The sequence below is a fragment of the Panthera pardus genome, unplaced genomic scaffold (genome assembly GCF_024362965.1).
Source record: "Panthera pardus isolate Hobbes unplaced genomic scaffold, ASM2436296v1 HiC_scaffold_21, whole genome shotgun sequence".
Classification (NCBI taxonomy): domain Eukaryota; kingdom Metazoa; phylum Chordata; class Mammalia; order Carnivora; family Felidae; genus Panthera; species Panthera pardus.
This window is the reverse complement of record NW_026526777.1, coordinates 70,233,323-70,256,588: the sequence shown is the minus strand read 5'-3', so window position 1 is coordinate 70,256,588 and position 23,266 is coordinate 70,233,323. Positions and strand designations below refer to the sequence as shown.

At 47.6% G+C, this 23,266-nt stretch overlaps 2 protein-coding genes across 13 annotated transcripts in view; both read left to right on the top strand.

The window, feature by feature from the left end:
* Positions 1-23,266, top strand: part of LOC109261232 (ankyrin repeat domain-containing protein 26-like) — a 101,909-nt gene that overhangs the window by 41,737 nt on the left and 36,906 nt on the right. The gene's annotated exons all lie outside the window — the stretch shown is intronic.
* On the top strand, positions 47-22,525 carry LOC109261231 (small G protein signaling modulator 1-like). 3 transcript variants are annotated; one of them, XM_053909477.1, is made up of 10 exons: positions 51-1,013; positions 3,272-3,339; positions 3,619-3,764; positions 3,898-4,029; positions 8,761-8,785; positions 9,403-9,464; positions 9,932-9,956; positions 10,553-10,614; positions 12,541-12,672; positions 19,890-22,525. In XM_053909477.1, the coding sequence occupies exons 1-10, from the start codon at positions 1,009-1,011 to the stop codon at positions 19,899-19,901; spliced, it is 669 nt and encodes a 222-aa protein (XP_053765452.1). In that variant the 5' UTR covers positions 51-1,008; the 3' UTR covers positions 19,902-22,525. The 3 variants fall into 3 exon arrangements, with proteins under 3 accessions (XP_053765451.1, XP_053765452.1, XP_053765453.1); XM_053909476.1 differs by lacking the exon at positions 19,890-22,525 and having other exon boundaries at positions 47-1,013; positions 12,541-13,164; XM_053909478.1 differs by lacking the exons at positions 3,619-3,764; positions 19,890-22,525 and having other exon boundaries at positions 52-1,013; positions 12,541-13,164.

Genomic DNA, 23,266 nt, shown 5'->3' with positions numbered 1-23,266 from the left:
AAATTGTGCATTACCTGGTGGAAAACAGCAGGTGAGTGAGAAAGAGCAGCCGCCGTGGCGTGCTCTGGCGCCACCTTCTTCCCATTGTGGGAACTGCACCCTATGGCACAGAGCAACTTTCTTTTCTCTCCTGTTGACGTGCACTTGACTTGAAAGCAATTAGATAAAGGCCTTCTGGATGTTTGCATCTAAATGAGCCCAGCTTAGGACCTGGGACTATTCAGGTGCTTCCTGCTAATACAGGATCTTCAAATTTGGAATGAGGAACAAGGATCTTGCAATCTTAGGGATCTTTTTCCTCCCATGAATGAAGCCTACAGTCTACTTGCTAACTGTGGTCCTAGAAGAGTCATGTAGCTCCTCTGTGTCTCTGCTGCTCTTTTAATAAATGGGACAGGGATTGTTGCCATTCGGGAGAAGAGGTGAGAAGGGGAGCTAGTGAGTACACAGTGTTTTGGAAATGTAGGATACTTTTTTTACATTTTCTCTTCTAGCTGAGATTAACCTGGTGTAAAGGTTTTAGACTGTGAGTACTCTTGGCAAGCATTTATCCATACATTCATTCATCCAGTAACTATTTAATGGGCACCTACCATGTGCCGGGCACTAACCGAGATGTTGGAGATACATTGGTCTTAAGTGTCATGTTAAGAGCTTGGATATTATGCTAAGAGCACAGAGGAGCCAGTGAAGAATGTGGGCTTTTGTATAACCTGAGACTCTTCATTGCTAACACTCCTTCCAGCCATAGACGGATGGGGAGAGAGAGATAGACAGGGGGAGTGGGAAAGGGAAAAGATGATGAGGGAAATATCTGAGAATCTCCTCATCTCTCGGTATATGAAAGTGCCTGTTTAACCACATCTTCACATGCAGTGGGTATTATGATTACCTTTTATTCTTTGCCTGTTTGCTAGGAAAATCTATCTGAAAGGAGAGAGCGGAGTCCTTCCTCTCACGAACCTCACATAGTTGCAGGGAAAACAGGAAAATAGTAATTGTGGTAATATGTGGTGAGTATTCCAAGTCAGGTGGGTGGTGTTTAATTTCCTCTGGGTGGTCAGGAAAAGAATCCTGGAAGACAAGGCAGTTAATCATCCGTTCGAAGGGCATGTAGGCATTAACCAGGTGAAGTGGGTAGGGAAAAGAGTGTTCCCAGCCAAGGGAATAGCAGGTGCAAAGCCAGGAGGCAGGAGACAAATTGGAAGAAATCCAGGCCCTGGAGTCCAATTAATCTCTTCACCTTCTAGTAAAATGTGATACGTCTCTGCCCCCCGTGCCCTCGCATGGGTGCGGGCCTCTGTAGCTATCGCCTTTGGCATATGACCTTGTGTTTTCTGCCGGATGAGTCGGTAGAAGGAAGGAGTAATTTATTTGAGCAGCAGTGCCAAACTATCTCTTTATTTTTTTTGTCTAAACTTTTTATTTTTTTGATTCGCATAGAAGTTGTAGCATTAGCACAAAGAGTTCTCGCCTGCCCTCAGTGATAACATCCTACATAACCATAGTACAAATACCAAAACAGGAAATTGACCTTGGTACAATACTGTTAACTAAACTACATGCTTTCTTTGGATTTCACTAGTTGTTACGTACACTCATTTTTTTCTGTCTAGCTCTATGGAATTTTAGCATAGTTAAATTCAGTATAAATACATATATGTATTATTTAATTAAATATGTATTATTTAACTATTTAATAAAAATTACATATGTATATGTATTTTACTCCTAGTATAAATACAGTCTATAATTCTGTGTAACCAACACCACAGTCACGACACAGAACTGTTCCAATGAAACCTACCACCCCAAAGAAGCTCCCTCGAGCTACCCTCGATGGTCACATCTTGCCCCCAGTCCCACCTGCTAGTTTTTAAGGTACTATTTCCAGGGTTTATGATCATGCAACAGTGCTGGTTTTCAGCATAGAGACTGAGTGGCAGAGTGGAAAGTGTCTTGAAGTTTTACCTTCTGATCTGACACCAAAATGGATAAACTTGCTGCTGAGAACGCACAGAGCATGTCCGTTTGGCTTCAGCCAGTATCCTGGTGGATAGAAGATTCCTCTGGGGTCATATTACGGTGATGTTGCCACCCCTTAGCAAGAACTCCCTGGTGTCAGAGTCTGTGCTGTTGCTGTAAAAGCAGGTCAATATTTAATCCTCCCAACAACCTGGGCAGGTGGGTTCTGTCATTCTTGTCATTTTATAGCTGAGGACACTAAAGCTCAGAGAGAGTAGTCGTCACATGCCCAGGGACACACAGTGAGAGTGGGAGTGGCCGACCTGGGCTCCCACTCAGTCTGCCTCGCTGCAGATCCTGTGTTCTTCGACCCCTGCTGTAGGATGGGAACACCCAAGCTGGCTGGGTATAGCTTGCATCCACCTGCTGTGTGGCCTCCAAGAAGTCACTTACCCTCCCTGAGCCTGACATCCCTCGGGAAGGTAGAACAAGGTCCTTTCCAACTCTAAAATTCAGTTCCTAGCTTGTAGGAGTTTGCAGAGAATTAGAAGGCACTACACAACAGCTCAAACAAAGAAGCAAAACCCGAAAACACTCAGCACAAACATTGTCTTGCCCATATGACAAGTTATTTTGAAGAGCCGGAAGCCAGGGGGCGCTTGCGAGCACGTCAGGCCAGCGTCATCCACATAGTTATCCGCGCAGGAAGTCCTGTTAATATAGCTTTTCCGTACACACCACAGCTAAAAAGCCTTTTATTGCCTCAGTAACATTAGAAGAGCTGACATCATCTGAGCTCCCAAGCCACTTGGCGCCTGAAATGGAAGATGTGATAGAAGCTGATAGAAGCAGCCAGAAGCAGCCTTCTAATTATTACTCCCGTTACTCTCATTAAGGCTGTATCACAGCCATGTATTAAGCAGTTACGTGCCAGGCATGGTACTAAGTGCCCACATCTGTTGTCTCTTTCAAAAGTCCCCCTTTTTTTTAATTTAAGTAAGCTTCACACCCAGCATGGAGCTCTACGTGAGGCGTGAACTCACGACCCTGAGATCAAGACCTGAGCTGAGATCAAGAGTCAGACACTTAACTGAACCACACAGGTGCCCCTCTAAAGTCCTTCTGATGGCCCTAGGATATATGTTTTTATTACCCCCATTTTACAGATGGGACATTTGAGGCTTACAGCGTTACCTGGGTAACAAGAGGGAGGCTGAACTCAGTCTGCTCTTAAGCATCAGGTCAGTGTCAATTGTGAGCCCTCTGTTGTTCCCATCCAGACCTGCCCGTCCTTTTCTCTTGCCAGTAAATACTATGAGAAGGAAGCCCTCCTGATGGACCCGGCGGATGGCCCCATCCTTGCGTCTTTGTTGGGTAAGTGGTCCAGGGCTCTGAGCTTCATCTGGATCTCTGATCTTGGCTCACTGGTGCACCTCCTAAGGGCCTCTCTCGTTTCCCTCTAGCCTTCTCCATCAACACTTACCTGTTCCCTGGCTCTTGCTCTCAGGCTCTTGTGCTGGACTCTCCTTAGCAGGACCCTGGGGCATAGTCACTGGCTGGAGGGGAGAGGCAGTGAGTTGGTGGCCCGTCTGGGGGTAGACAGGAGGGTGGACTTGCAGGGCTATGGATTCCCAGCCCCTGTATGCTCCACAGTGGGGCCCCGTGCCCTGGAGTACACCGAGATGAAGACTGCAGACCACTTCTGGACTGACCCCTCGGCCGACGAGCTTGTCCAGAGGCACCGCATCCACAGCTCGCACCTGTGGCAGGACTCAGCCACCAAGCGTCAAGCCCTCTGTGTGAGTAGGGGTGGACTCCGGGGCCCTGGGAGGGAGCTGGGCTGAGTGCCAGACTTGGTGTGGAGGTGGAGAATGGAGTGGGACATTGAGGGTCACCGCAGGCCTCACCCTCCACCTCCCCTCACCCTTCCAGATCCAGAAGAGACATTCAAGTGGCAGCACGGATGACCGACCATCCCTTTCTGCCCGTGACTGTGTTGAGTCCCTGCACCAGAACTCCCGGGCCACGCTCCTCTATGGCAAGAACGATGTTCTGGTTCAGCCGGTGAGAGATATCTGGGACCCGGATCTTCCACAGGGGGTCTGGCTTCCAGTTATACAGGAGGAGTTCCCTCTGGTTCCAGGTTGTTCATCCATTCATCCATGCATCTGTCCACATCTCCATCTCTCCATCCATTCATCCATATGACAACGTTGCTTCTATCCGTCTGTCCATCTATTCACCCACCTACCTATCTTTACTTCTACCTATCCATCCATCTATCCATCCACCCATCCATCCACCCACTCATCCATCCATCTTCCTACCCATGTTTACTTCCATCCATCCAACTACCCATCCATCTCCCCATCCGTCCGTCCATCCATCCATCCATCCACCCATCCATCCATCTTCCTACCCATGTTTACTTCCATCCATCCATCCACTCATCCGTCCACCCACCCATCCATCCACCCACCCATCCATCCATCTTCCTACCCATGTTTACTTCCATCCATCCATCTACCCATCCGTCCGTCCGTCCATCCATCCATCCATCCACCCATCCATCCATCTTCCTACCCATGTTTACTTCCATCCATCCATCTACCCATCCGTCCGTCCATCCATCCATCCATCCACCCATCCATCCATCTTCCTACCCATGTTTACTTCCATCCATCCATCCACTCATCCGTCCACCCACCCATCCATCCACCCACCCATCCATCCATCTTCCTACCCATGTTTACTTCCATCCATCCATCTACCCATCCGTCCGTCCGTCCATCCATCCATCCATCCACCCATCCATCCATCTTCCTACCCATGTTTACTTCCATCCATCCATCTACCCATCCGTCCGTCCATCCATCCACCCATCCACCCATCCATCCATCTTCCTACCCATGTTTATTTCCATCTGCCCATCCATCTGTCCACCCATCTTTACCTGCATCCATCCATTTGTCCATCCATCTATTTAATTATCCATTTATTTTCCAGTCCATCTCTCCACCCACCTGTCCACCTAGCTGTCCATCCATCCATTCTCTTTTGTTATCACTCACTCATCAGCAAGTATTTATACTGAACTTTCCTTGTGCTGGATGCTTGGGATATCAGGATAAGTATCTTCATGGCTGATATATTTTTTAAATGTTTATTTTTGAGAGAGAACATGCATGGGGGAGGGGCATAAAGAGGGGGACAAAGAGGGGCGCCTGGGTGGCGCAGTCGGTTAAGCATCCGACTTCAGCCAGGTCACGATCTCACGGTCCGTGAGTTCGAGCCCTGCGTCAGGCTCTGGGCTGATGGCTCAGAGCCTGGAGCCTGTTTCCGATTCTGTGTCTCCCTCTCTCTCTGTCCCTCCCCCGTTCACGCTCTGTCTCTCTCTGTCCCAAAAATAAATAAACGTTGAAAAAAAAAAATTAAAAAAAAAAAAAAAGAGGGGGACAAAGGATCCAAAGTGAGCTTCACCCTGACAGCAGAGAGCCCAACGCGGAGTCGAACTCACGAGTTGTGAGATCTCAACCTGAGCTGAAGTCAGATGCTCAACCAACTGAACCACCCGGGCGCCCCCTTCACAGTTGATATTTATGGAGTGCTTTCTTTGTGTCAAGCACCATGATAAGTGCTTTTAACTATATTAACTCATTTAAAGCTGCCAGCAACTATTTGATGCAAGTAGTGTCATCCAAAATGATAACGCTGAGATGTGCACAGGGGGGAGTAAGTGGCAGAGTCATGCTTTGAATTCAGGCTGCCTGATGTGGGAGTTGAATCATTTATCAGTCACCTCTAGGCCTGGCTGGTGCAAGCCCCAGGGATGGGTGGTGAGCCAGGCACACAAAACCCCTGCCCTCATGGAGTAGATACCCCTCTGCCTTTCCCTTCCTGAGACTGTGTGGATCAATGTGGTGTTTGGGCTCAGCTGGGAGGAGGCAGAGGAAGCTGCCAGTCGCTCTAGCTCTGTGGTCGCAGTTGTGATCACGGGGTGACCCTGAGCGACTCACTTCTCCCTGTGAGCCTTAATGTCCACATCACAATGGGTACAAGATCCTATCTCCTCAGATCTAAGAAGCTATGGATTTAAGATGCTCCATTTTTAAACATAACCATCAGGAAGTAAAAAAACGATACTAAGTTCTAGAAAATGTTTTCTCATTACTTGGAAATTTTATTTGACACTTTTTGAAAGAGCTCTTTGAGCTCTTTGATTTGGTAAAAGGAGGTTTTTTTTTTTTTTAGGGGTGCCTGGGTGACTCAGTTGGTTGAGTGTCCGACTCTGGATTTTGGCTCAGGTCATGATCTTGTGGTCTGTGGGATCGAGCCCTGCATCAGGCTCTAGGCTGGCAGTGTGGAGCCTGCTTGGGATTCTGTCTCTCCCTCTCTCTCTCTGCCCCCTCCCAGCTCACTCTCTCTCTCTCGAAGTAAATAAATAAACTTAAAAAAAAAAGTAAAAGGGTTTTTTTTAAATCATATGTTGCTTTTTTAACTATGCATAAGGGAACTTATAACTGACATTCATTAGTTAAGACAGTCCTAGAATTTCTTCACATTTCACGGTTTAATTTCTATATCCCTTTTGACTTAGAGTCATCACTGCTTGTATTTTTCTAGTAAATACTGTTTTCTTTTTTTTTCTTTGTGAGAGAGAGAGAGAGAGCATGTGCACTTGCACAGAGAGAGAGAGAGAGAGAGAGAGAGAGAGAGAGAGAGAATCCCAAGGAGGCTCCGTGCCCAGCACAGAGCCCGATGTGCGGCTTGATCCCATGATCCTGGGATCGTGACCTGAGCCGAAATCAAGAGTCAGACACTTTACTGAACTGAGCCACCCAAGCACCCCCAAATACTGTTTACTGTTCCATCCAAAGAAGGGGTCAATACACTATAACCCATGGGCCCAATGCAGCGCTCCACCTGTGTTTGCAAATAAAGTTTTATTGTAACAGAGCCATGCCCATTACCTATCGTGTATGGCTGTTATCACGCTGTAACGGCAGAGTTGAGTGGTCATACCTGAGTCTGTATGTCTCACAGAACCAAAATTACTCCCCGTCTGACCCTTTATACAAAAAGCTTGCTGACCTCTGATCAGGAGTGTAGGAGGCCCAGCGTTTCTCACAAGTGCATGTCCTTGGTTGTTGCTCTGCAAGGCCATCTGGAATTGTGGGCATGGCTGTAGTGGTGCAGAATGTGTCTCCTTGGCCAATATCAAATCAGTGCTTTACTTCTCTGCTGCCCGTGTTTCTGCATACACAAAAACCTTTTAAGTCGAAAATGACTCACAGTCTGATCTTTCTGAAGACGTTTAAAATCGCACCTGTTCTCTGCATGTGAAGTAACAACATAGGAACAGCTAGGACCGAGTTTGCGGGAGGTCAGGCAATGACCACTGTGTCACGATGGTGAGATGCCACCTGCTGTAAGATACATCCACACTTCAGGTACAGGAAAACATGGAAAACGTTCATGACCCAGGGCAGCAGTGCTCTGTCATGGGGCTGCAGGCATGAGTGGCTAACTTGAGACAGTCTGGGTAAAGCTGAGACAGGCTTGGTATACACTGGGTGCTCAGTAAATGTTGGCTGTCCATCTCTACGTGTCGTTAAGGTGAATTTGCGTCCTCTATTTGTGAGGCTTGGAGAGACCCCCCCTCCGCCACACCCCACTTGGGATAAAGCAGAGGGAGCCGGTGAGAAGTTCTGCAGGCTCATGGGGAACACAGAGGGTCAGGCTGCCGGGCAGCGAGTATGGTGTGGGTGTTTGGAGGAAGAGATTCAAGATAACGTCTGTGGATGGGGCATAGCACTCGGCTGCCCTCTTGTTCTCCCTTGAGACTGGCCAAAATGATGCCAGACAAATGACTCCTGTTAAGGAGAGGGTGGTGGTGGGGCGCCGGGGTGGCTCAGTCAGGTAAGCGTCCGACTTGATTCCAGCTCAGGTCATGATCTCATGGTTTGTGAGCTCACGCCCTGCGTTGGGCTCTGTGCTGGCAGCACGGAGCCTGCCGGGGATTCACTCTCTCCCTCTCCTACCCTTCTCCCCCCTCTCTCTCTCTCACACACACAATAAATAAATAAGACGTTTATTTATTTTAAGTTTTTATGTCTTTATTTTATCTTGAGAGGCAGAGTGCAAGCGGGGACAGGGGCAGAGAGAGCCTCCATATGCTCTGGCCCATGTTCATAGCAAGGAACAGTCCCTGAGTTATTCTTGAGCAGCACCAACAAGGTACTGACACATATTCTGTGTCCTTCTAGGTGTCCCTAAGTAGGAAAAGCAGCGGTCCCATCCTGTCATGAGTCGCCAGGCTGTTGGTGAGGTGAGCTTCTTGTCTTTCCTTTAGGAACACAAGTGCTTTCTTAGGGTCTTTCCAATCAACTTATGTTGTAAATATGACAGTCTACATTTTCGATGATCCTGTTACTTTCCCTGATGGGGACAGTGGTGAGTGGTTGCCTCTTGCCAACTGTCACCTTGGTCAGGGGGACATTAACCACTTGGCTGTGCCAAACCTAGTAATAAACAGTGTCCTAGGACTTTTTCGTCAGCCCCAATTTGTCCTTCTTGGGTGAAGAATTTTGTAGTCGGCATCCTAAGTGGTCTTGAGAGACACATCCCCAGGAAAAAGAACTTCTGACAGGCACCTATTTCATTAGCTTTTGGAGACCTTTGACGCAAGCACTGTGTGCCATCTGGTTTCCTAAAGTCAAGAGGAGAACCAAAGACCAGTGCAATGCGTGTTCATCATGATCTGACCCTGATGGGGTTTCTTTCCTGTGCATTCAGGTCGTCGCGAGAGCAATGGAAAATGGTATGCGTTTTGGACTCTGTCTCTCCTGATGAAAGACTGCATATATTCAGGAAGATGGGGCATTCCTGCTGGCATCAGTCTAGAGAGCTGTCCTGACTCCAGGTTCCTTGTAAGAAAGAGGCTTGAGGGTATGGAGAAAAGACAGATTTCCCAGGGGAAAACCTATGTCCATGTTTACAGTGTGAGGAAGACAATGTATTCACTGTGGTTTTGTGTGTGTGTGTGTGTGTGTGTGTGTGTGTATGCCCACGTGTGTGTTTGAGAGAGACAGAAGCTGAGGGACAGGGAAGGAGACAAGGAAACACACTAAGAGAAAGGGACACACACATTCATTAGAGAGACAGGGAGAGAGGAGAGGCAGCGAGAGATGTGTCTTTCCCCAGGAGATATGCGCCAGTGACACTGCACAATAACCAATGTCTATATTCTCAAAAATTTCCTCATACTACTGCACATTTCAAGGAATACTGCTGAGCGTGGCTCAGCAGTAACATTCAGTCCATGCAGGTAACCAAAGCCTCCATATGCTCTGGCCCATGTTCATAGCAAGGGACAGTCCCTGAGTTATTCTTGAGCAGCACCAATAAGGTACTGACACGTATTCTGTGTCCTTGTAGGTGTCGCTAAGGTGAAAAAGCAGCAGTCCCATCCTGTCATGAGTCACCAGGCTGTTGGTGAGGTGAGCTTCTTGTCTTTCCTTGAGGAACACAAGTGCTTTCTTAGGGTCTTTCCGATCAACTTCTGTTGTACATATGACAGTCTACATTTTCGATGATCCTGTTACTTTCCCTGATGGGGACAGTGGTGAGTGGTTGCCTCTTGCCAACTGTCACCTTGGTCAGGGGGACATTAACCACTTGGCTGTGCCAAACCTAGTAATAAACAGTGTCATAGGATCTTTTCCTGAGTAGCAATTTTTCTTGCTTGGGTGAGGAATTTTGTAGTCGGCACCCTAAGTGGTCTTGAGAGACACATCCCCAGGAGAAAACACCTCCTGATAGGCATCCTATTCATTTGCTTTTGGAGACCTTTGACTCGAGCACCGTGTGCATCTGGTTTCCGAAAGTCAAGAGGAGAACCAAAGACCAGTGCAATGCCTGTTCATCATGATCTGACCCTGATGGGGTTTCTTTTCTCTACATTCAGGTCGCCACGGGAGCAATGGAATATGGTACGTACTTTGGAATCCGTCCCCTGCTGATGAAATAATCTAAATGGTCAGGAAGTTGGGATATTCCTGCTGGCATCAGTCTAGAGAGCTACCCTGACTCCAGGTTCCCTGTAGGACAGAGGCTTGAGGGTGTGGAGAAAAGACAGATTTCCCAGGGGAAAACCTGTGTGCATGTTTATTTACAGTGTGAGGAAGACAATGTATTCACTGTGTGTGTTGTGTGTGTGTGTGTGTGTGTGTGTGTGTGTGTGTATGTGTGCGTGCGTGTGTGTCTGAGAGAGACAGAAAATGCGGGAAAGGGAAACACACAGAGTATGAGACACACTCGTGAGAGGGTGAGGTGACTGAGAGAGAGATGTGTTTTCCCCAGTAGATACGTGCCATGGACACTTGACAAGACTCATGTTTACATTCTCAAAAAAACTCCTCATACTGCACACTATAAGGATTATTGCTGAGCGTGGCTCAGCAGTGACATTCATTCCATGGAGGCAAAGCCTCCATATGCTCTGGCCCATGTTCATATTAAAGAACAGTCCAGAGCTATTCTTGAGCAGTGCCAACAATGTACTGACGTATATTCTGTTTCCTTCTAGGTGTCCCTAAGGAGGAAAAAGTGTGGGCCGTTCGTGTAAGAAGACACCAAGGTGTTGCTGAGGTGAACTTGCCTGTCCTTGCCTATGGAAGACAAGTTGATTACTTAGAGTATCTCCAGTCATATTCGGTGACATAGGACAATGTACATTTTACATGATAGCATTACATTCCCTGGTAGGGAGATTGGTTGTCTCTTGCCAACCGTAACTTGATAAAGGGGACATTAACTGCTGGCAATGCCAATCCTGCTAATAAACAGTGTCATAGGGTCTTTTCCTGAGTAGCAATTTTTCTTGCTTGGGTGAGGAATTTTGTAGTCGGCACCCTAAGTAGTCTTGAGAGACACATCCCCAGGAGAAAACAACTCCTGGTAGGCATCCTATTCATTTGCTTTTGGGGACCTTTGACTCGAGCACTGTGTGCTATTTGGGGGTATTTAGGGGGTATCTAGGATGTGGTTATGGGGAGGGCCCTCCCAGAGGAGACGAGGCTCTGTTCCCTGCCACGAAAGGGTCTAGACTTATCAAAAGGATGATGAGTCCGTAGAAACTGGGTCTGAGGGATGAAGGAAGGAGCAGGGAAAGTGGATACTCAGAGCCAGAACAGCCCTGTGTTCATTCTCAGCCAAGTCTAGGCTTAGTCCATGCAGCTTAGACACTTCAGTCAATAGCCAGTGAGACATGGAAGGCCGCAGACAATTTATGAAGCCACCAAAGCACCAGCCCGGGTGGCCAGTTTCCCAACCACTTCACAATACCTGCTCAGCCAGAGCTGGTCAGTTGAAGGGAAGCTAATTCTTAGCAGAGCCATCGTGTGACCATTGGTTTGGAATGTCCTGGCTTCTGAGTCAGCTTGGGAGCCAAACACCCGTGGTCACTGAGGGTGTTCAACTGGTCACCTGGAAGGCACCACGTGAGATGGCTGATGGCGTGAAGGTGCCGGAGAAGGATGGCCCACGTTGGGCTTCCCCTCATCCTTCGGAGGGGCTTCGCTTGGGGGCAACTGTATCGTGTTGTGGGTCGAGGATTGAAACCTAGAGATGGGAGACTGAGTTAGGATCTGGGTTTTTCTCTTGGCTCAGGCACCTCCTGCAAGGCATCAACTGTCTCCTTCACAGAAAATGGGGCAGGAGGATTTGAGGAAGAGACTGAGGGGCCCCTGGTTAGGGGTACAGGGCATGATTTCAGGTGTTCAGAGATCTCTCTCTCCAGGGAACCAGCTAAATTTCTGTCTTGAACACCCAACTCAACAGTGTAGTGACTTTTGGCGAATCACTTTTTCTCTCTAAATTTGAATGCCCCCGCTGTAAAATACAGATGACAGGCCCTGCTCTGCCGCCTCCCACCTCAACAGGGCTGACACAGAAACCACAGGAGATCACAGATACTCTCTTTGAGCTGTAAAGCATCTCTCCATATAAAGGCTAACAGGAAGCTTACATCCCCCCCTGCTGTGGAGCCATCCACATCCCCTCTCTGGATTCAACCACTACCAAGTGTCTACCTTACTCAGTGATTGAACACTAGGGAAGTTATGGAACACCACTTCTTTTTCTGAAGATCTTACTTGTGTTTAGTCATTTTGAGCTCACAACTTAATACTAAAAATTAGGCCCTATTAACATTTCAGTATCTCAGAACAGAGAAACAAGTCACAGAGGGGTCTATACAACCTTCTCAGGTACGTAGAGCTTCTAAGCAGAGTTTTGACCCAGGCCGTCAGTCACAGACTATGTACTTGCTGTGCTTCTACAGTGGCTCAGGGAAATAAAGCTATTTGCTCACAAGATCTGTCTGTTGGGTGTTCTAGGCGTACACCCAACTAACTGCACGATCTCCAGACGTCCAACTTGGCTTCACGAGGCTCTGCTGGTCAGCTGGCAAATAATGGAATCAAAAGATTGACTGTGAATACATTATCGCTGATTTCCCTATGGACTTCTACAGCAAGGTGTCAACAGTTCTCTCTGTTGCAATGCTTTTCCCAGGATCTTGTTTCAAGGATGAAGAAGAAGAAATGTTCCCCTGAGGTCAAGAATATCCACTGGCACCAGGCAGTGCTTCAGAAAACTCCACATCTGGCAAACAACAGGAGGTACTCTATAAATGACCCCATTGAGGTATGTGGAGATTCACTCATTAAGCTCATTCAAGAAGGATTCTACTTTAGTCAGTGTCCCATATTTAATAGAAAACCATAAAATCTAAACCATATTCTTCTGTATGCAAAGGGGAATGATCAAGGCAATCAGTTGTGCTGTAACTGTATAGAAGTCAAGATACATTTTTAACTCAAGATTGGGCACACGTTTTACACTAAACATCTCTTGCTGTTGTATAGACCTTTAGCTGACTTGTGAACCTTGGCTCTAATAGATCTCTTCCTGAAACAGTGTTTACAGATTTTTAAAAACCTCAATAGGCATTATTTAGAACAGGAGGTTTAGATGAATGTAAGAGTTGAACAGATAATGTAGAAAGTTCCCATATTCTACCCCTCCAGTTTCCCCACTTGATAACATCTAACACGAGTGTAATACCGTTGGTATAATTAGCAAAATCATAATGAAACGTTTTCATTAAATTAAAGTCGCAGCTTCCATTGAAATTCACTCTTTGTGCTTTGACATTCTATGAATTTTGACAAACGCATAATGTCGTGCATCACCGTGACAATATTCTACAGAAATGCATACACCAGTGTCCCTAACCGTGCTATCCAGGGGAGCAGCCACTGATCAGATGTGCCTGCTTATGCTTAAGTTAATTAATGTAAATGAAGTTAAACACTCAAGCAGTTGAATATCCCTGCTGCTTTGGAGACTGAGGAATGGGGTATGAAATCCGAGAGAAGGAGGAAATCTATGTGAAGCTTTGTTTTGTTCTGTTTTTCATATGTCAGCGTCATAACAGTAGGAGATACTGTGTGTGGGCTTCAAGTGTGTTTTGCTTTTCAAGATTATCTTTCCCCCAAGACCAGCTCTTTTCTGCTTCTCCTCCACCGAGCATCAGAGCCTCAATTACATTTGGTTTGCACGTTTTGCGAATTGAACAGGGAAGTTACTACATTGGGTTCGGTCTGACCTGTGACAGAAGTCGTCTGGGGGATACACTGTCACACATGCTTGAACTGGAGGCCAAGTGCTACCATGTGAGCCGGAGGCTGGGGATGTGGGGACCCTCTTCTCTGCACCTTCAGGTCTCAGCCCAGCACCTGCATGGGACACCCTCAGCCTTGCCCCTGGGTGAAAGGATGCTCCCGGAGTGGGCATCACAGAAAATGTACCCTCTCAGCCTCCTGCAGAAGTGAGGTGGGAGGTGCACCTTGGAGCACGCTTCTCTCAGGATCAGAATAAATCCCGCACACGTGAGTCCAGGTGAGAGAGGCCTGCGTGCAGCTGCCCTGAGACCCTCCCTGGTTGGCGGGAATTCTTGAAGCCTGTGTGAAGGCTGCTGGGCTGGCCACACACCCTGGCTCTCACGGCCCCACTGAGCTCTCTCCTGGGACTGGCCAGGCCCAGAGACTCCGAGCAGCAGACAGGAGTCCCTGCCCCTGTCACAACCTGCTGCTCCAGCCACACGGTCCTGGCCCATCCTGTGACCTTCGCTCAGGCCTGCCCGGGGTCTCCCCCCAGTCTTTCCAGGGCTCAGGCAAAGGCTGGCAGCTACAGTGTTCGTGTGGCTTCACCTACTATAGAACCCCTATCACGCTGCTTGTGGATTAGGGAAATTTGGACCAAGTACTTTTAATTTCATGTTTATCCTCTTAGGGGCTAGGAAAGGTACAGGGTCCTGAGGATTAAGTATCCCCAAGTACCTAAGGTCGCCCCAGGCACAGGACAGACACTCTGTGTGTGGCAGTGGTTGCCATTCTCTCTGACAGGGCCCAGCACAACCCCAGACCTGTGGCAGGTATCCCAGGGGGGTTGGCTGCATTGGTTACTTGATCAACTGATTGGTTAGGGAGGCTGGCAGTATACCCGTGATCATTCCCCCCCTCCTCCCATATGACACAACAGTCTGGTCGGTGGAGGTGACAGGAAAAGGGAAAGGACACGGGAGATAGAAGGGAAGCAGCAGGTTGTGAGTACTGAGGAGGGCAACGTCACGCACAGAAATGCACGGAGACAGCGGCTGCCTTCTAAGAAGGACAAGATGACACCAGTGTTCATTCCAGGCCACAATTATGGAATGTGAGGGCTGGAAAAGTACATTGGAGATCAGAGACCCAGTCCCTCATCGTGGCCCCAGGGAGGAGTGCAGAGCTGAGGTCAGAATGGGGCCTGAGATCAGCCCTTATCCTGCCAGGAGCAGTGAGTATGAGTTCTCACTGTCTCCTGTCCTTTCCCAAGGCCACCCCTTCCAGGCCACAGCTGCCATGGTCCATGCCAAAGATTAATTGCAGATTATGAAGACTCAGAAAAAGGGAGCAAAATTCTGCACCTAATTTCTTTCCTCTGTCATGTCCTTCACTTTCTTGCATTTCCCATCCATAAGCTCCTTCTTCTGTGGCTCTTCACCACTCCCTCTTTGAACGATTCTCATCCTGAAGAACCTGGTCCTGTCCAGACACAGGACATCCTCACATCTCCAGTGTCTATAAGATCTCCCGCCACCCCCTCACCTGCTTTCCGAGCAGCGCCTTGGGTCCAGACCTGAGTCTGCACTCCTGGATCCTGCTCAGCCACCCTGAGTGGTGGACTGGGAGCAGGGTGGGGGCGGAGGATGGATGGGCCCACCTGCCTGAGAGGCTCCCCCAGAAGACTGGGGGTTCCAGGAACCCCGCAATTGGTGCTCTCCTGCCCCAGGGAGGGGCGTGGTGCTCTGGACAGGCTCGATCCTTCTCTTCCCACCAGCTGGCAGGGGTCAGAAAGTCTCTTCCCCCAGGCTCAAGAGGGGGGTGGGTGAAGAAGGTGAGAGGCGATAAAGTGGAAGAGTAAGAGGAAATGTGGAATGTGGAGAGGGCGGGAGGAAAAGCAGAAGGCAAATAAGGGCCCACATCTCCGCGGCTTCCCTGACTTTCTCTTGGGCCCCTCGGGAAAGGCAACCAAAGGGAAGGGAGCCCTGTGGCGGCCATATTGCATGTGATCGTGCAAGGGAGAGACAGAAGGGTGGTAAGAACCAGCACAGGGAAGGGGAGGGATGCCCTGAGCACATCTCTCCTGGAAACGGATACCTGCTCCATATTTCCAGGGGTGCATGGCCCTGACTCTGCCCAAGTCGGGCCTCCTGGGAAAAGTGAAGGCAGAGGCCCTGCGCTCCCTGGCATGTAAGCACGGCGGCTCCCCAGGTCCAGATCTGCAGACCCGTGACCACACAGCAGCCTGGGCATAAAGTAGGGGCCACCGCAGCCTCCAGCCCGGGCTGGGAGTAGCCCAAGCCCTTGGGGTAGTCAGCTTCTGCGGAGCCCTGTGGACAGCCTGGATCACCTCAAACTGGGGTTCTATAATTTTTTGTTTTAATATACATATATATAAATTTTGTTTATATATTATTTGTTTATATATATATATAAAAATCAAAACACACATGGAAATGAAGGGAAATTCAGTGCAGTGTCCATTAGGGAATTTGTAAGGAGGTAGAATTGCAAATTGCTTATGTTTCTTTTATTTTTCAATTTTTTAAATTAATTCAAATATAACTGGTTTAATTCCATTTGTGTTATTTTTATTTTTATTTTTTTTTAGGTTTCATTACATCTTAGACAGTAGTGTCTTCTGTAGCCTTTTCGCACTGAAACACATTAAGCCATAAAGATTATTATTTTTTTACTACCTCATCATAAGCTTCTTTAAAAGGAAAGGCACATGTCAGGCATTTGGATGTAATGGGGAGGAAAGATACTGAGGAAGAAAAGGGAAGCCCTCTAAGTGTCACTTCGATGGTGCAGGTGTCATGCTAGGCCCTATCACAGGTGGATGAGGGGACATCATCACCTCCCCCCTCCAGCCCTGTGTCATCAGACCTCCTGCTCCTCACAGGCTAGGGGTGGGACTTGGGCTTTTCCTCCTGCAGTCCGGAGCCTCCCCTTTCTTCTGCTCCAATATCCTGTTCAAGGGACCAGACGCTTGAGGGCTGCACGGCCACATGCCCGGGTTAAATCTCTCCTGGAGGACACTTAACACTGTCAGCCAACGACAATGCCCTTAGCCAAGAGCCCCAAACAGGCCCCTGGGGGTGTCTGGGCCCAAGGTTACCTTCCAAGACTGGAGGAGTCTTTGGGGTCCCACACACCCACCCCAGGCACCCCTTCTCCCTCCACCTCTGTGCCTCTGCAGGGAATAGGGCACCCGTGTTTGCTGCTGCTTTGACACCTGTGAAGGAAGCACCAAGCAAGTGTCGGCTGGGGTCTCAGAGCACCTACGTGTCTAGAAGCTTAAGAAGACAGGAGGTCATGGACGAAGGGCTACCCGCTCACTCAGTGCCAGCCTCTGAGCATGTGAATTGTATAGATTCTGTCTTAGTTGCAGAGATATATTTTATAGTTAATTCTGGAGGATTTTACATCAAGCAAAATTTATCTTTTGCCTGCTTTATCTTGAACTCATTTTTATGTAAAATAAAACAGATAAAAGCACATGATGCATAGGTAGCAGAAGCTGAATTACCGTGGGCACCATACTTTGTAGCGGTGATTTTCCCTCTGTGAAAGACAAATGCTTGTCTCTTTTTTTTAAAATAGATTTTTAGGGTTTTTTTAATTTTTTCTTTTTTTTATATTAAATATAATTTATTGTCAAAATGCTTTCCATACAACACCCAGTGCTCATCCCAACAGGTGCTCTCCTCCCTGCCCATCACCCACTTTCCCCTCTTCCCCACCCACCCCAATCCACCCTCAGTTTGTTCTCAGTATATTTAAGGTCTCATGGTTTGCCTCCCTCCCTCTCTGTAACTTCCCCCCCCCACTTCCACTCCCCCATGGTTCTCTGTTAAGTTTCTCAGGATCCACATATGAGTGAAAACATATGGTATCTTTCTCTGCCTGACTTATTTCACTTAGCATAATACCCTCCAGTTCCATCCACGTTGCTACAAATGGCCAGATTTCATTCTTTCTCATTGCGAAGTAGGGAGATTCAGACAAATGCTTCTGAGAAGCGTCTTCCAGCTTCTCTGCCCTGCCCCCATGCCTGCACAGTGGAAATTGGATCCTCCCAGCTCCCCAGTTTGTCGCACTACCTTCCCAGGGTGCCACCACACTCTTTTGTGTCCTAATTATGTCTAATCATCATGCTTGGGAAATACATGGTAGCCGATTTCATTCCTTACCCTAATAAGTTAGCAGTTATTTTTTATCTCCTTCTACAGGAGGCTGCCAGGGTGCTAGAGCCATTCAGTATATGGAACTAGGATTCGCGGCAGATATGTTTATAAGAAACCATAAAGCTGTACTTAAGATGTGTACACTATACATACACTAGATAAAGGAGCCATTTAAAAAAAAAAGGCAATATAAGAAATTTTCACATGAAGCGCACTTCAAGCCCAGGTGGCTTCCTTTAATTTCAAACAAACGTTGAAGATGAAAATATGCCTGTCTCTTCCAGAGAAACTTCCATCCAGACACGGAAATACACACTCTTCCAGAGAACAGATACAGAGGGAATATGCCCACATTGCTTTCATTGGATCAGAAGAAAATTGATGCCACCCCAGCAGTAGGCATGACAGGAAAGGGGGACACACAGGTCAACTCTCCTGGATGTAGATGTCAAAATCCAAAACCATACAGCATAAATCTGGAGATTTGGGAAGCCAATTGAGATCTCACAGTGGGATTCCAATGGGGGGATGTGGACAGAGTCAGTGGCACTTTGCGTGTTGCCCCAGGGGTGGTGAGAAGGGACAGTGCCATCAGGTTGGCGGAATAAATATTTGATGACAGAGGGAAGGAGAATCTGAGTGACTCTCAGGGAGAGCCCTGGGGTGGGTGTCACAGGCTGTGGCTATGGAGGGGACCCTCTAAGAGGACAGGGGACTCTGTCCCCTTCCACTGCCAGGGCCAGAGAAGGACAAGGAGTCTGGAGAGATTTTGTCACATAGAGAAGTAGGAAAGGTGTGCACTCAGAGCCAGTGCAGCCCCTGCCCTCCCTCAGCCAGGCTGCTCTGACAGTTGCTCACATCAGTGGTCAGTAGGTAGTGGGGGACATGCCAGCTTCATCCATTAAAGCACCAAACACCAGCCCAGCAAGTCACGCCCTCATTAACCAGTGCTGTTCATCCAGGGTTGGCCGTTGAAGACCAAGCTCATCACTAGAGAGCTGTCATGTGGGTAGTGGGCTTGGAAATGCCCACATTCTGAGCTGCATGGGGGCATGTAGAGCACTGGTCAGATGCCCAGGAGCTCACATTGGACAGCTGATGTGTGAAGATGCTGCAGGCGGAGAGACATAGATTGGACACCCTGACCCTTCAAGGGACTTCCTTTGCGGAAAGCGACATCGCTTTTGGGTCAGGGATCGAAACCTATGGGTGGAGGCTGAGGCAGGCATGTGCTCCCTTTGCGGTTTCACGGCAGGAGAGTTTGGGGATCAGAGGGCAAACAGGAGCTAGAGAACTCTGGGGGCTCCGGGATCTCTGTCCCTAGAAACCAACTACATTCCTGTCCCAGATTGTCCTGTCATCAGCTTCTTCACTCTAGGTGCTTAAAATCTCTGAATTTCAGTGTCATGAACTACAAAATATGGGTTACTGCCCTGCCCTGTGCATTCCATGGAGTCTGATGGGGAGCACAGGAGATGATGGCAGATCTTCTCCACGAACAGGAAAGCCTCATGCCCACCTTAAGGCGGAAAGGTTACCTCCCACCCACCCTTGCCCTGTGGCCATCCAGGTTTCCTCTCTGCAGGCAACCACTCCTACGTTTCTTGCTTGTTCTTCCAGACATGTAATATTGGGTCACATGTGGAGCCCTTAGGAGGTCCCAGTCATTTTCCTTAGGCATTATTTGGATTTTCTTATAGTAAGCTTTATAATACTAGTAAGTAGGTTCCATATCACAGAACGGGGAACTGAGGTCAGAGGGGTTAGGTAACTTTCCCAGGTATGTGTGGTTTCTAGTATGATCTGATACAGGTTATCAGGCACCAGCTCCCAGGCTCTCCGTCACTGTCCTCTGTATTGTCCTTTCCACATGGTCTCATCTAATGTCAGGTCCCTAGGCACAAGTCTGCTGGGGGTGGTAAGTGCATACCACATCGCAGTACCCCTCTTCTAAGCCCAGCTCAGACTCAGCTGGCTCCCCAGTCACTGGTGAACAAGGAGAATGGGAGTGTGACCTAGGGATGCGTGAATATTCCAGGTGCATATTAACAGTTCTCTCCCTTTTTAGTGTATTTTCTAGGATCATGGCTCAGATTACAAAAAGAGGATCCTAAGGGATTCAGACACAGAGCTCACAAGAAAGGTATCTGTGCTCAAGACAATCTACTGGCTTTCCCCAGCAGTGCTTCAGAGCATCAAGATGGCCATCTTTCCAAACAACAGGGCCGAGCCACAAATAACACTCCAATGAATGACTACTCCATTGAAGAAGGTAGTGTGGGTATAAAATCAGTAAGTAGATTCAAGAGGAGTAAGGGCAGTTTGTACAGTGGAGACTGGATGTTGGTGAGGATGGAAGGAGCAGGGAAGGTGTACACTCAGAGGCAGGGAGCCCCTGCCCACTCCTAGCCATGCTTTTGTCCAGGCTGCTCAAATGGTGGGTCAGATCGTTCGTCAGGGAGACGCTGGGGCCTCTAGACTTCATCTGCCAGAGCACCAACCTAGCAGACCCCTTTCCTAGCTACTATCAACTGCTCATCACCCAGGTTTGGTCAGTTGACGATGACGCTAATTCACTGGGCAACGGTCCTGTGGGCAGTTGGTTTGGAATGTTATGGGTTCTGAGACAGTTGGGAGTCAAACAGACAAGTGGTCATTCAGGGTGGTCACCTGGCCACCAGCAAGGCAGCTAGTAGCATCAAGCACTGGGGGGCATGGGATGGGGAGATGGGGATGTGTTTTTTGTTCTCACACCTCCTCACACCCAATCCATCAGGGGGAAAAGGCATTGTTTTCTGGGTCAGGGATTGAAATAGAGAGGCAGGAGTTGGGTTGGGTTTTGGGCCATTCTCTTGGGCCAGTACCTCCTTAGGGAGCCAACTGTCTCCCTTCAGCAACCTTGGGGCCAAAGGATATGGGCCAGGGAGTGAGGAAAGGGCTTGGTTTCAGTGTGCAGGGCATGATCTCCTATCCAGGTGATCAGAGATCTCTGTCCTCAGGGAATTCTCTGTATCCCCCACCTCTGAACCATAAGTCAGCAGTGCTGTGATTCTGAGTGAGCCACTTAACCTCTGAAATGTCAATGCCCTGAACCATAAAATATAGGTCCTAGCCCCTTCTCTGCCCACCCCACAGTCCTTTCATGAGCATCACCAGAATTAACAGGTTTTCTTCACTATTAGAAGTGTAATATTGAAGTCTCCTAGTTTTATTGTTGAGAGATCAGTTTCTCCTTTTGTCAGTTCCATTGTTATGCCCAGAATTCATGATCCCCAAATACCGCCAGGGAGCCGAGTCTGATGTAAAAGCAAAAGAGCCTTTATTCGAGCTAGCTCGAGCTCAGTCCCCTACCTGCACCGACACAGCGGTGAGATACCAGGGAGAGAGTTTCCAAAGCCCAAAGGTTTTATTGGGGCCTAGGGGCAGTTGGTGAGTTAATAGCTATGGCCTCAGCCGATTGGCTGGGGAAGGGTCCGAGTTCTGTTGGGCAGGTGGGGGAGGGGGTTGCTCAAGGGGAGGAGGTGTGGTCAAGGTGAAGGACACAGAACAAGATGGAGTCGGCCGGGGTAGGCCCGCCCTTTCACCATGTACTTTGGCGCTCTCCTGTTGAGTGCAAAGTGTTTACAATGATCTCTTTGAAGGATGCACACTTTGTCACTATACCATGTCCTTCTTTGTCTCTAGAAAAAAACTGTCATAAAGTTTATTTGTCTTCACAAAGCCAGTCTAGCTCTCTTGATTACTATTTGCTTGGTATATATTTTTACATCCTTTTTACTTTCAGTGCCTTTGTGTCTTAGGTTTAAAGCATGACTCCTGTAGATGGCATAGAGAGAGATTGTTGTTTTCTACCCATTCTGTCAATATCGGCCTCTTAATTGGATGTAAAATCCATGTACCCTTAATTACTCATCAGGTAGCATCAAAATCAATTGTTTTTTCATTATTTCTGTATATGTTATATCTTATTGTTCTAATATTCCTCCATTCCTGCTTTCTTTTGTGTTATTTTCTAGTGTACCAAGTAAATTCCCATGTTTCTTTTACTATATATTCAGGGAATACTTAGTAGTTTCACTGGAGATTACAACTAATGTCTTAATTTCCAACATGCTAATTGGATTCATACCAGATTAATTTCAATGGCATACAGAGATTTGACCCCTTTAAATTTTTTTTTCATTTACTTATCTTGGAGAGAGAGCATGAATGGGGGAGTGGAGGAGAGAGAGAGAGAGAGAGAGAGAGAGAGAGAGAGAGAGATAGTGAGTCAGTCTCAAGCAGGTTCTGCACTGATTGTGGACTCTGGGCTTGATCCCCTGATGCTGAGATCATGACTTGAGCTGAAATCAAGAGCCAGACGCTCAACTGTCTGAACACCCAGGTGCCCCTAGAGACTTGACTCTTAGTATATCTAATTGATGTCCTCTCTTTTTGCCATTATTTTCACTCATATTACCTCTTTATACAGCCTGTGCTCATTAACATACATATATATTTACATTTTATGTATTTATAATATATGCATATATATGTATAATTTTAACTTCACAGTTTTAAATTAGAAGAAAATCTATTGTTTATATACTTAGGCTATATATAGTTTATGTGCTAATACACTTGTGCTTATGCACTTATACATTTGTACTTTTTTATATTTACCTATGTAACTATTCATGTAGAAATAAATGTCTTTGCATTTTATTTTATTTTATTTTATTTTTTAAATTTTTTTTTTCAACGTTTATTTATTTTTGGGACAGAGAGAGACAGAGCATGAACGGGGGAGGGACAGAGAGAGAGGGAGACACAGAATCGGAAACAGGCTCCAGGCTCCGAGCCATCGGCCCAGAGCCTGATGCGGGGCTCGAACTCACGGACCGCGAGATCGTGACCTGGCTGAAGTCGGACGCTTAACCGACTGCGCCACCCAGGCGCCCCAAATGTCTTTGCATTTTAGATGGAAGGACTCAGGACTTCTTTTTTTTTTTGTAAGTTTATTATTTATTTTGAGAAAGAGATAATGCATTAGCAGGGGAGGGGCAAAGAGAGAGAAAGAATCCTAAGCAGGCTCCACACTATCAACGTGGAGCCCGATGCAGGGCTTGAACTCATAAACCATGGTATCATGACCTAAGCCAAAATCAAGAGTCAGATATGAAATGGAATGATCCACCCAGGTGCCCCAGGACTTAGGGTTTCTTGTAGGGCTGGTGATAGCAATGGATTCTCTCACATTTTGTTTACCTGGGAATGTCTTCATGTCTTCTTCCATTGCTGAAGGACATCCTGGCTAGATACAGAATTCTCGTGCACAGGTTTTGTCTTTTAACACTTTCAGTAGATCATCCCACTGCCTTCTGGCCTCCATGGTTTCTGATGAAAATTTGCCATTAAACTTACTGAGGACACTCTATACATAATTAATCACTTTTCTTGTATTGT